The sequence below is a fragment of the Malania oleifera genome, chromosome 10 (assembly GCF_029873635.1).
Source record: "Malania oleifera isolate guangnan ecotype guangnan chromosome 10, ASM2987363v1, whole genome shotgun sequence".
NCBI classification, from domain to species: Eukaryota; Viridiplantae; Streptophyta; class Magnoliopsida; order Santalales; family Ximeniaceae; genus Malania; species Malania oleifera.
In genome coordinates this window covers 49,885,668-49,898,806 of record NC_080426.1, presented here as the reverse complement: position 1 = coordinate 49,898,806, position 13,139 = coordinate 49,885,668, and the positions used below count along the sequence as shown (strand labels likewise).

General features: G+C 35.3%; 1 protein-coding gene across 4 annotated transcripts in view; it reads left to right on the top strand.

The window, feature by feature from the left end:
• The window catches only part of LOC131165813 (golgin candidate 4), a 41,573-nt gene that overhangs the window by 18,674 nt on the left and 9,760 nt on the right, over nucleotides 1–13,139 (top strand). Inside the window, exons 5-12 of one of the 4 annotated variants that reach the window (XM_058123908.1) lie at nucleotides 3,108–3,246; nucleotides 3,336–3,400; nucleotides 4,768–4,932; nucleotides 5,057–5,170; nucleotides 5,726–5,836; nucleotides 6,007–6,153; nucleotides 7,135–7,431; nucleotides 7,537–7,602. In XM_058123908.1, the coding sequence (XP_057979891.1) occupies nucleotides 3,108–3,246; nucleotides 3,336–3,400; nucleotides 4,768–4,932; nucleotides 5,057–5,170; nucleotides 5,726–5,836; nucleotides 6,007–6,153; nucleotides 7,135–7,431; nucleotides 7,537–7,602 (1,104 nt within the window). The remainder of the gene's footprint in view (nucleotides 1–3,107; nucleotides 3,247–3,335; nucleotides 3,401–4,767; nucleotides 4,933–5,056; nucleotides 5,171–5,725; nucleotides 5,837–6,006; nucleotides 6,154–7,134; nucleotides 7,432–7,536; nucleotides 7,603–13,139) is intronic. The other 3 variants (XM_058123909.1, XM_058123911.1, XM_058123910.1) reach the window with 3 other exon arrangements.

The following is a 13,139-nucleotide window of genomic DNA, read 5'->3' as shown; positions in this document are numbered from 1 at the left end:
TCATCTTCAATTTCTCCTTCAGCTTGCATGATAGATCCCAAGTATAGAAATCTATGAGTGCTATTTATTTCTTCATCATCAAGTTTAACTTTGTCTCCAATATTCCTTTGATTATTACTGAAATTACATTTTATATATTTTATCTTATTTCTACATACTAAAGCCTCTAGATTCCAAAGTTTCTCTCCATAATTCTAACTCAGCCTCTATTCCGCCCCTAGTTTCATCGATTAATACAATATCATATGCAACAAACATACACCATGGAACCTTATTTTGAATACTCTTAGTTAGTTGGTCCATCACTAAAGCAAAATAAGGGCTCAAAGCAGATCCTTGATGTACACCCATGGTGATTGAAAATTCTCTAGTTTCTCCATCTATAGTCCTTACACTAGTTATTACTCCATTGTACATAACCTTAATGACATCAGTATACCTACTTCAAACACATTTTTTTTCTAAAACCCGCCATAAAACTTCCCTGGGTATCCTATCATATGCTTTCTCTAGGTCAATAAATACCATATGCAAGTCCCTCTTCTTTTCCCTTAACTTTTCTAGTAATCTTCTTAAAATATATATAGCTTATGTTTTAGATCTCCTAGGCATAAAACTAAATTGATTTTCTGAGACCTTTGTTTCTAACCTTAATCTTTGTTCAACTACCCTTTTCCACAGTTTCATCGTATGACTCATAAGTTTAAATCCACGATAGTTATTACAATTTTGAATATCTCCTTTATTTTTGTATATAGGTATTAAAGTGTTTTTCCTCCATTCATCTGGTATTTTCTTAGTTTTTATAATTGTATTAAATAAATTAGTTAACCATATAATTCCTTTATCACCTAAGCATTTCCAAACTTCAATTGGGATGTTATCCGGTCCTATTGCTTTTCCATTTTTCATTTTTTTAGTGCAAACTTAACTTCGTTAACTCTAATTTTGCGAATTAATCTCATATTTTTAGTCTTTTCCTTATTTGTCAAATCTAAGTTTAAGCCTTCTATTTTGTTTTCATTAAACAACTTACTAAAGTAACTTTGCCACCTTTCTTTAATGTCTTTGTCCTTAAACAAAACAATATCATCCTCACTTTTTATACATTTCACATTTCCTAAGTCTTTACTCTTCCTTTCTTTAGCTTTAGCAAGTTTAAATATATCTCTTTCCCCTTATTTTGTATCTAATCTATTATACAAACTATTAAATGATCTGTATTTAGCTTTACTAACGGTCTTTTTTGCATCTTTTCTCACCTCCTTATACTTTTCAAAGTTATCCATGTTTCTACATGTTTGCCATGTTTTATACCAATTTTTTTTTGTCTTTAGGGCTTTTAGACATCTTTATCCTACCACCAACTTTCTTTGCTGTTCGAGAATCTTTCCCTTGATTCACCTAAAATCTCTTTTGCTATCTTTTTAATAGAGCTAGTTAATCTACTCCAAAGAGTTTTTTTATTTATCCCATCCTTTATAGTCTAATCCCCATTTTGATCATTTTATCTTTAAATTTTATTATATTTTCTCCCTTTAGGTTCTACCACCTAATTATCTTACACTGGTTTATTTTATCTTTTTTCTTTCACTTTTTAATACATATATCTAACATTAAGACTCTATGTTGTGTGGTTAGGCTTTCACCTATAATAACTTTACAATCCTTGCATGATAAACGATCTACCCTCCTAGGTAAAAAAAATCTATTTGACTTCTATTTTGTCCACTTTTAAAGGTTATTAAGTGTTCTTCTCTCTTCTTAAAGCAAGTATTCATTATACTAAAATCATATGCCATAGCGAAATCTAAGATCATCTCCCCATGCTTGTCTCAATATCCATATCCTCTATGTGTATCCTTTCATAACTTTTATTATCCCTTCCAACATGTCCATTCAGATTTCCTCCTATAAATATTTTCTTAGTCCTTGCCTTGTATAATACTATCCATATCTTCCTAAAACAGTCTCTTAAGATTTTTTGTTAAGCCAACTTGAGGAGCATAAACACTAATGATATTTATTTTCTCTTAGCCTAATACCATCTTGATTTTTATAATTCTATCCCCTACTTAGTTTATATCAATGAGGCTATCTTTTAAGTTTTTGTCTATAATAATTCCTGCTCCATTCTTATGTTTTTCTTTTCCAGTTTATCAAAGTTTTAAATCCCGATTTATCAATTTCTCTTGCTTTTTCCCCCACCCACTTAGTTTCTTGAAGGCAAATTATATTATTTCTTCTTATCATTGTGTCCACAATTTCCATGCTTTTACCTATAAGTGTCCCTATATTCCAAGTTGCTAATCTAATCCTAGTTTCCTTAACTTTCTTTGCCTACCTACGTCTAGAATGATGTAATAACCCTCACATATTTGTTACTTTTCAGATGCATCTGGGGGCACTGTTTGGATACTCCTCCAACCCTTGTTTTTTAGTATATTTTAGACATATAATAAATAAATATTTATTTTAATATATCATAAAACATGATACTTACAAAAAAATACGGAACAAATTTTATTTTTAAAAATTATTATAAATTATTGACATATTTAATGGAAGAAGTTATATATTGAGAATTTCTAAAAAATAGAAAATAATGAAAAGATGCATTTGCAGTTATTAGATTTTATTGTAGTGTCATATAAATATTAGAATTTAACATTTATCATATGCAACTTTTTTATATATAACATTGTGTAGTTTTAATTAGCATGTCATTATTGTCTCGTGCCATACATTTTAAGATTTACTGTACTCTTCTATCTGAGTTGTACTAAAGCACGGTTCTGTGTCTGTTATTCTGTGTCTGTTCTGTTATTTTATAGTTGGAAATAAAATGTAAATTCTTATAGATGAGTTTTATTCATATTTTAGTTTATGAACTCAATTATGGTAATGACTTATCAATTCATTTTTAAGATCTAAACAATATTGTAAATTATTTAACTAATACTCAAGATTACTCATTTGCAATCACTTGTGATGCATGTGATGTATGTACTAGTCTCAAAAATATGCGGATGATTTTTGTTTGTTTGTTTTAATATGTTTATCCATTAATGAAAGAACTTGACAACAGATGTGTGAATGCCTTCTAGGAGCCTGCAGTTTTGCTAGAAGAGAAAAACAAATCCTTGGCAGCAGTAAAAGCTAGTTACGAGTCACCAATTAAACAACTGAGATTGGAACTTGAAAAAGAATGCAATAAGTCTGCAATTTTAGAACTAAAATTACAAGGTATTTTCCTGCACCTTGAGGATCTGATTGTGATTATCTACCTTTTTATGTTTTGCATATCTTGTCTAATCTTCCTGTCTCGTTTCCAGATGAGTACAACTTGAATGTATCTGTTCGAGAGGAGCTCTCATCTTTAAAAAGAGACAAGGACAAAGTGAGTGTCTACATGGATTTGGAGTTGATGGTTATTGTTGTTTTTTGAGACTGGGCTTTAGGGAGTAGGCTGCAGCCTATGATGTATAGACACTTTCAGTGGGTTCAACAGGAGGGGGGCGCACTTTTTCTTGGACATGTTTTTGAAGTGGATAAGGATAGGTGTGGCCTTAAGTGTCTAAAATTGCATTACATTTGGATGGACTCATCCATTATGAGCGAAAATTGGTTATGATGAATCCATCTCTAGGATTTTTCAGTTCTCTTGACATCACATGTTGAGCATTTCTTTAATTTTGACTTGATTTATTGTTTCTTGAATCAATGTGAGTGAAATAATAGGTCCACTCTAGGCATATCAGTTTAAGAAAACAGTAACGTAAATATAATAAGGGTATATTCGAATTTTACCTGTCAATTTTTTGTTGTTTCCATTGGTATTGTATTCAGCTTTGAATTAAGGGCATGTGTTGTATGCACGCGCACACACACATATTCTGGATGTAAATGCATAATATGTATCTGTATTTATCTACATTTTAAGCAATGTATATCATATGTGACGTTATCATGATATTACCCACTAGCATCATTAAAAAGTTGCTTTGCTTTTTTAAATTCAATGATTTTATAAGAGCATAAAAAATTCTTTGCTTTTGTAAATTTTCGTTTTCCTTATATGTTTTAATAAGTTAATATTTCCTGCACATGGTTTTAATTTTTAAAACTCAGACCCGTGACCTACCAGGTGAAGTCACCAGGTTGGTCGTACTGGTTAGACTGGTGGTTGAACTTGTAAGTCTGTAACCTTACACACACACACACACACACACACACACACACACACGTATATATATATATATATGTTTGTATGTGTGTGTAAAATACACAGGTATACATATATGGGTAAGCAAATAACAGTCATAAGCTCCTGCTAGCAAATCAAAATAAAGGACATTAATAACAGAAATTAGGATAATTTTTTGACACTTTTCCTATTGTTATTTTTTCAAATAATTTCATTTTTGTTGAAACTTATAATAATAATTAAAAAATTAAAACAGTAATTATTATTATGTGTAGGATTCATATAAACAGTGAGGGTGAAAGTTTGATTCATTTAAAAGTTGATTTAAGAGTAAAAGTGTTAAATGTATGATGAACTTGTAGGCATAGTATATAATATATCCAAAATATATTGGTTTTTTGTACAAAAAAGAAAACCAGCTAGTGTGGCAAGGTCCTATCAGGACCTCCTGGTCATGCATACTAAGTCGATCAGACCTATTTTATTCCTTTTTGATATGTTCTTTGTGGTTCTTGGCTCCCTAATCCATGCATTTTGTGTTGCTTCTTCTCTACTGGCAGGCAGCTGATGAGATGAGCAAAATGCACAATGAATTGAATGCAAAAATATCAGAAATAAGACGCCTCCAGGTGGAGTTAAGTAGAAGGGAGGATGAAGATGCAGACGATGTGGAGAATTTGAAAAAAGTAGTTGCATCTCTAGAAAAGGAAAATGTGAATCTTAAGGTTGGTAATTTATACATTTTCTGTTATTCAGAAGTCTGTCTCATGTAAATATTTGGAAGTGTGTATGCTTTTTCAGTGATTTGGGGCTACTGGAGCTGGTCTAATGTTATCTGATGTGTTGCAGATGGAAAAGGGTGAACTTGAGGCTGCCTTAAAGACTAGCAGGAGCTGCTCGACCAACAAAACTTCTTCAGATGTTTCAGAGGATCCAATTAAGCATTCAAATACTTTGAATGAGGTAGTGTATACACCTATTAGAATTTTCTGGAAAATTTAAAGCATGTTTTTAAACAAATCATCTTCTGCTCATTGTTTTCAAGCTCAGACAGGCCTGGCCAGTCAGACCAAGCTCAACCGGATCTGGTCACTTTTTTGTGCTAAGCAAATGCTAGTACCCAAATGTTAACCAAACTGAGTCAACCTGGTCAACCCAGGGTGACAGGTCAGCCTGCCATGATCCAGCAGGTTGGTCGAATGTTGTTGTGTTTGTCAAACATAAGCTTATTTAGCTACTACTCTGTCCAATAATATTTCTGTTTGGTTTAATTATTTTCTTTTACAAAAGAAATGTGTGATACAAACATGTAAGAGTATGAAATGAGGGAAGTATTGATTCAAAATTTTAAACTAGTAATACATGTTTTAATTGAAAACAAAATCTTTTGGCTTTATCTTTAAAAGTGCGTATATGCATAGAATGTTGAGTTTTTTTCCTTCAGTACATATGCAAAATGTGTAAATATATTTAATGCACATAAAATGTATAAAAACATTTGTAAATATTACTTGCCAGTATAACCATCTGGACGATCACTCAGCCACTGGTTGGACCAACCTTCAGCTCCCTATCTGCCACTGGTTAGACCAACCTTCAGCTCCCGATCTGGGTCAAGGACTGATCCAGGTTTTAAAAAATTGCTGCTGCTTGCACTTCTGTATTTTTCCAACCAGAAAAAGAAAAAAATTGTTGCTTTGTGAATGTTTACCGTTCTCTACAGAAAGTTCATATTACCATTCTCTGGTTACATTTGCATATATGCACTTTCTCATTATGTACTGAATACTGCCATGCAGAAGGCACATTCTCCTGGAAGTTATTCTGGAAAAGAAGAGTTGGAGCTAAATTTGCAGAAGTTGGAGAAAGATTTGAAGGAAACATGCCAAGAAAGGGACAAAGCATTACAACAACTGACCCGTCTTAAACAGCACTTGTTAGATAAGGTTGTATATCCCAAAAATCTAATCTTTACAGTAATTAGCCATCCATTTTTGATTCCATGACATGTTTTGTAACTCGTATAATTGCGTTGGATATTATGCTGGTTTGTTCAACTGGGCATGTATTTGGATAGAATTTACTTCTCTGACAGTAAAGTATGCTGCAACTTTTGTATTAGTTCTCAGTTTCAGACTTTTTTTGTTTTTTAGTCATGATTCATTTGTGTAATGAATGTAATACTGGTGGCTGTAGGATGCATCTGCTTGTATGCATAGCTGGGTGTGTATGTAGCTGGGTGTGTATATAATGACGTGTCTGCTTGCATGCAGTACAAAGGGCTTACCATTATTGACATTGCAGCTGCATCTTTTCCAGAATGCTCTCACCATAGATAGATAAAATTCCTTATTAGATATATAGCTATCTTGGTTTTTTAAGTAAATTAGATCTGAATTTTGATTATTGCGTCAATGGGCTCAAATGTATCTGATTATACCTGGTTTTGTATATGATGATGTGTCTGCTTGCATGCAATGATGCAGTTTTCTGCTGCTACTAGTTGCTTACAAAGGGCTTACCATTATTGACACTGGCAGCTGCATCTTTTCCAGTGGGCTGTCTTCATAGATGGAAATAATTCATTTGTAGATATATTGCTATTAGATTTTTAAGTAAATTAGATCTGAATTTTGATTTTTTGTGTCTGGGGCCAAGCATATCTGATTATACTCGTGACGTTGGGACTATTTTCCTTGATTTGTATTAGTTGGGATAAAGACTTTTTCTTTGGGTGATTTTTTTCGTGGACGGTCACCGTAGGATTTAAAAAAGATGTCTTTTACTGGATGTTTTTATTCTCAAATTCACTCTAGGGTAGAGGCCAAATTCTAGGTAGATTTGGGATTCTTTGCATCTCAAAGGAATTTTGTTTTCCAAACTTACTGCAGTCGAAATTGAAGGTGGTTTGCTGCAATATTGTCTAGGAATCTGAAGAATCCGAAAAAATGGATGAGGATAGCAAAATTATTGAAGAACTACGAGCAAATAATGAATATCAAAGAAATCAGATATTACACCTGGAAAAAGCCCTGAAGCAGGCTCTTTCAAGTCTGGAGGAGGTTAAGATGATTAATGACAGTGAACTTCAGAAGACCAGAGGTATCATTGCTGACCTAAATAAAAAACTTGCACGCTGCATGAGCACAATAGATGCCAAAAATGTTGAACTTCTAAATCTTCAAACTGCCCTCGGTCAGTACTATGCTGAAATTGAAGCGAAGGTAAACCTTTCTTTCTTGTGTTTGCATTGTATAGCTCTATGTATTTTTGGCAGGGTTAAATATTGATCAGATTATGGTATTTATTTCAGTTTTGTTTATGTGCAGGAGCGGTTGGAAGTTGATTTGGCTTTGGCAAGAGAAGAAATAGCTAAACTTTCTGAGTTCTTGAAGGCATGGCGCCCTTCCTGTCCTCTTAATTTGTTTATTTTTCAATAAAACAGCCCATCCTTCCTTTCATTATTAATTTGAGTAAATTTCTGGACTCTTCCTTTTAACTTAATTGACGTGCAGTAGGCAGCAGGTTTTCTTGTGCTACATGATGTGTACTCATGCAGGTGCTATATTTCTTCTGGCGAACAAGATTAGAGAGTATTTTTTTTGTTGAAAAAATTCAAACTCTTGCTATGCCCAGGAATTAACACATTGAAACTTTCTAGTCTCAGAGTTCCCCTTGGAAAGAAATTAAAATTGCAACGGTGTTAAAATTTCAATCCCTAAAGTTCTAGGGGTGCAAAATGCACACATGTGCACACACATACATGCCAGCAAATGATCACTTAAATGATTAGTTCTTATCAATTATATATATTATTAAATTTAAAATGAATATACTTTTAAAATGATATTATAACAAATTCTATATTTGTTGAAACTAAAATTTTATAATGTGGTCTAATGTCTCTTAACATCTGCACCTATTCTTGAGAAAAATTTATAAAATTTGAGAAAAACTTATAAAATTTATAGTATGTTAATTATTTTAGTTTATGTTAACAGGTTGTTTTTTGTGAACTGTGCAAACGAAAAGGTTTGTAAATGTAAACTTTTGTAATTGATTGCTACAAAAAAAAAAAATTATTGAGATTTTGTACCATCTATTCCAACTACGTTAGGATATCTTAGACAATAATTTCGTAAGATATCCTAACGTAGTTGGAATAGATGGTACAAAATCTCACTTGCTTATGACAAGTGAAGTTTTATTCGCTTAAAAAAAGTCTTGCATATTTGTAATATTATTACAAAATTGATTAGAATGCAAATGTAAGAATTTTAAATACTTGATTTTAGATATATTTATGTTTATGTTTTGCATGACTTCAAAATTGTGTGAAACATCCCTTGCCAACATGAGAAGATTCAAGGGGCGTTATGCATGTGTGTGTTGGGGGGAGGGGGTTGAATTTGGTTGGTTTGCCAGGTCTTTTATAGTACATGGTTTCTTGAAGAATTGGGATTATTTCAGCATCCCTAAATCTCTTCCCTTCTTTCTTTTGCTCTCCTCCCTCTACTATCTTGCATCAATTTGGTATCATATCCAAATTGGTCAGCCCTATCTGTCCCTACCTTGTGGTTCTCTCCTATTTCTGCGTCATATTCATTCAGTCAAAAAATTGCTGCACTTCAGATAATCTATTATCAGTTGAAATTTGAGAACATCAAGGGGCTTTTCTTCACTCATGCTATCAAAGCGTTGTGATTTGTTTTCCATACACAATGTCCTAAATTTTTTCACATGCATTCGGTCTCAAGCCCGGGTAAACAAGGAGGGTCATGTTAGCTAGTTGATAGCTTGTGTAAAACTTGGTCAGATCTTTATGAAATGAATCCTTGCCAATTATGCATTGGGGTGTCCCCTATGAGTGATGTTTTGCACTTACACTAAAATGTAGCCAAAAATGAGTGAGGGTGTGTTAGGTCATTGCCCTGAAGCGACACATCGTGCATCGTGTTGGTGCCCGGTACAGTGTCAAATATGCAAGATTCCCGCAAAAACGTGGGTGGGTGAAGAAGTTAATTTAGGATATTAGGCTATATTAGCATCCTGGAATATAGGGAAACTTAGAGTGGAAACATGGAGAGAGAGAGACACCATCATTAGAAAAAAAATTGATATTTTTTTCCTTCAAGAAAAACTAAGTGGGTAGGGTAGAATACTAGAGAAATTGAAAAATAAGGATTAAACTTTGGTATACTGGAAAAGGAAAACATGTGAATGGAGTAGGAATCATTTTAGAGAAAGACCTAAAGATAGTGTTGTAGATGTTAAAAGCGTAGGGGATAAAATAATAAAAATCAAGATGGTCTTAAGTCAAGAGGTAATATATGTTATTAGTGTTTATGCTCCTTAGATAGGTTTGGCAAAAACCTTAAAAGGCAATTTTGGGAAAGTATGGATATTATTATAGGGATATCAAAGATTGAGAAAATATTTAGAGGAGTTGATTTGAATGGACACATTGGAAAGGACAGTAAAGGTTATGATAAGATTCATGGAGGACATGGATATGATGATAAAAATGAGTTCGGAGATATGATCTTAAACTTTGCCATGTCATATAAGCTTATTATGATGAATACATGCTTTAAGAAAAGGGAAGAACACTTAATCATTCAATAGCTTAAGAAGATTAATGGACAAGTTCCGGGAAAAGGACATCCTCTCGATGTCTCCTTTCTTCAAGATTGAGAGCAAGGCGAGATTTGTTTCTCCGTGTTTCTTCTAATCCTATCCCCTAAAATGTCCTTCCATTGATATCCTAACCTAGAATCGACTCCTAGGAACAACAAAACCAGAACAATTGAACCCTATTTCTCTCCTAAAAAGGCTCTCATATCTGACACTTGTGCTTTCCTTCAACAAGCCCTCCTTGGTCATTAGTGATCGCACAACTTCCATCGACGACTACCTATAACTCACTTACCTTCTCGTCTCTACCACCATTCGCCCTTCAAAAGACCCTTGACCATCATCTTGCGATACCCTTTGGAAACTCTTCCTAGGCCTTCAGTCTTGTCAAGCACCACTCGCCCTTTGGAAGACTCTTAAACCATCCTAGAATCTTGCGAACCCCTTCAGTAACTCTTCTTTGGCCTTTAGCTCGCTCATCTACCCCGAGAGATTTGGGATTCAGAGTTTGCTCGTATTCTACCAGCGAGAAACTTATTTGAATCTACTAGTCTCCTTGTCAACCACTAGCAATTTCACACACCATTGGGATAATCCAAGTTGATCATCTAGCTGCATCATGAAATTTTCAGGAAAACATGTTTCTTTTTTAGTGATGGAGAAAGAGGAGCTTGTGTGGGCTCTAGGGCTGATGTGGATAATTTGTGAAGCCAATGACGTGAATGTTGGGGGTCGGAGAGGTTTTATAAAAAAACAGGAGACAGTTTGCTTTAAGATTATAGATAATGATAGATGGAGATACATATGTTTGAAAAAGGAGAACAAAGGAAGTTTCCAAGATGTGCGCATTCCCGAGGGAGATTAGAAAAGTGGGTGTAGGACCTTTCTAGCTGCTATATTGGAGCTGTCTTCGACTATGAATGGACCCTCAGACCCAACTGTGGCTGCTGGAGGTGCACTGATTGTGGTTCTGAGAATGTTAGAAAATAAGAGAAGAGTGAGAGGGGTAGTGTGCAGCGTGTTTCAGAGACTTTCGTCCAATATCACCTTCACTGATGCAACCAGAGGAGCTCCGGCGACAAGGGGATATGCGGTAAAGGAAACCTCCTCTAACCACAGGGACTGCGGAGGATTCCTTCCTACTGGGAATCCTCATTCCTTGTGATCAATTGGCCGTGGTGCAGGGAAATTTTTAAAAATTTTTGGGAGGTCTTCCATGGGACTGAAAGGATTGAATGGTGCTGGGCTGGCAATTCTAAGGTCCAAAACTTTTGGGCTGAGGAAAATGAAGCCAATATAGGTAATTAAAAGAAAGAGTTCTGAATTTATAGGGGCTGTTGAAGAGAATGCAACACAAGATATGCAGCAACACAAGCCTGTGGTAGAGGTGGACGGGGCAGAACAGTACACGCAAGTCTGGTAAACTTGGCTGGGCAGAGTTTAGAAGCATCTTTGGCTGGAGAAGATCCAGACATTATGTAATGGATTAGGAATACCCATGAACAGCAGGGAGCGAATTGAAACCTGCAATCAGTTTCTCCATTATCCCCAGATTTGAGGGAGAAGTTGATGACGGGAGCAAAGAGGTAAGATGATGAGGACTTGTGTTACGATTTGGAAGAAGAAATGGGAAGCATGGCTGAGTCTGAGAAGGAACTATTGGTTGATCGGATAAGAGCCAGTCTTGAATATGCAGAAGAGGAGGGTCTAGCTTTTTGAGGGCTACAGTGGAGAGCTTGAGTGGGAGGGGCTAGCTAAGAGCGTCAATCTTGTAACGATCCTCACAGCAGTTGGGGAGAAAATGCCTTTTTGCGTATCCTGAAATGCTCAAGCAGGTATAGATCTTATTTATCATAATTTTGACATCTTGAAAGTTTTAAATGACAAAGGGCCTTTATCTTATGACTGGACTTGGACTGAAGTTTTCTTCGGTTAATTCGGCTATTCCTTCTTGTGGTGTTGGAGGGGATAACTTTGGGGAGAAGGATTCTCCATCAGAAGATCCTTGTTTATCTAGAATTAGTAAAGTTATCCTTCCTTTTCCTATCCAATCCATTCTTTCTTTGGAAAGTATATGCCAAAGGGAGGACTCTAATAGAGGGGAGGGCTGTGGGTTTAGCTATGAGGGTGGTGAGAGAGACCGCCTAGACCTGCAAAAGACCCTCACTGACCTAGGCTTGGATATATTAGATTCTGTTGTGAATTTGGTGAGGATGGACTTGAGCCCTAGAACATATGAGAGGAAGAAAAAGAATGTTCAAAAAGAACTTAAAAATCTGACTTTTTTGATGAATTACAAGGGCGGTAAAGGGGTTGGGAATGTGGGTAAGTGAGTCAAATTGTGAAGATAGTTGGAATGTCGGAGGATTAGAGGGGATAAGGAAAAGGAACTTGATTGAGGAAGTCTTGGATAAATACTTCCCTAATATTGTCCTTAAAATTAGAAGAGGTTGATGGGGGGTTGTTATGGCTGTTGTAGGGATTGAGAATTCTTACCCTCGCGAGGTGCTTTAGGTGGTATATGGTATCCTTGTCATATGATATTCTTGGTCTATTTCCAAATTAGATACTTGTCGGTTTTTTACCCTTTTTGTGTTGTTTGAAGTGAGAGGGAGGGTCTAGTGGTGGTTTTCTCTATGTATGGACCTGCTAGATCACCTCTAAGGAGCTCTTTTTGGGATGAGCTTTACTACGTTTTTGGTTTTTGCTCCCTTAGGTGGATAGTGGGAGGTGACTTCAATGTAGTGAGATTTCCTAGAGAGAAAAAAGGGAGGTAGAGTTGCAATTAGCATGCAGAATTTTGATTTGTTAATCAAGGATTGTGGTTTGAGAGATCTCCCCTTGGGGAATGCTTCTTTTACTTCGTATGTAGGGGGGCTAGAGCGGTGGCTAGTAGACTGGATAGATTTCTTTTTTTCGTGAGTGGGAGATGAACTCCTGAACCTTACTCAAAGTATTCTCCCTTGGACTACGTCTGACCATTTTCAGATCTTGTTGGAATCTAGCAAGGTGTTGTGGGGGGTGGGAGTCACTAATAACCAATGCCAGAGCACTTCAACACTAATTTTTTTCAGAGATTGTATTCAAAGGAGGACCATTGTAGATCGATGATAGAGGGATTAGCTTATTCGAACCTAATAAATTTTGATTAGATGTGTTGTTTAAAGATGTCTTTTGATGATGAGAAAGTGAGGGAGCGTTTTTTGGGATGGATAGAGATAAGGCTCAAAGTTTGGGTGGATTTAACATTGCTTTCTTCCAAGATTGTTGGGAAGTAGTGAAGGGCAATCTGTTGAAA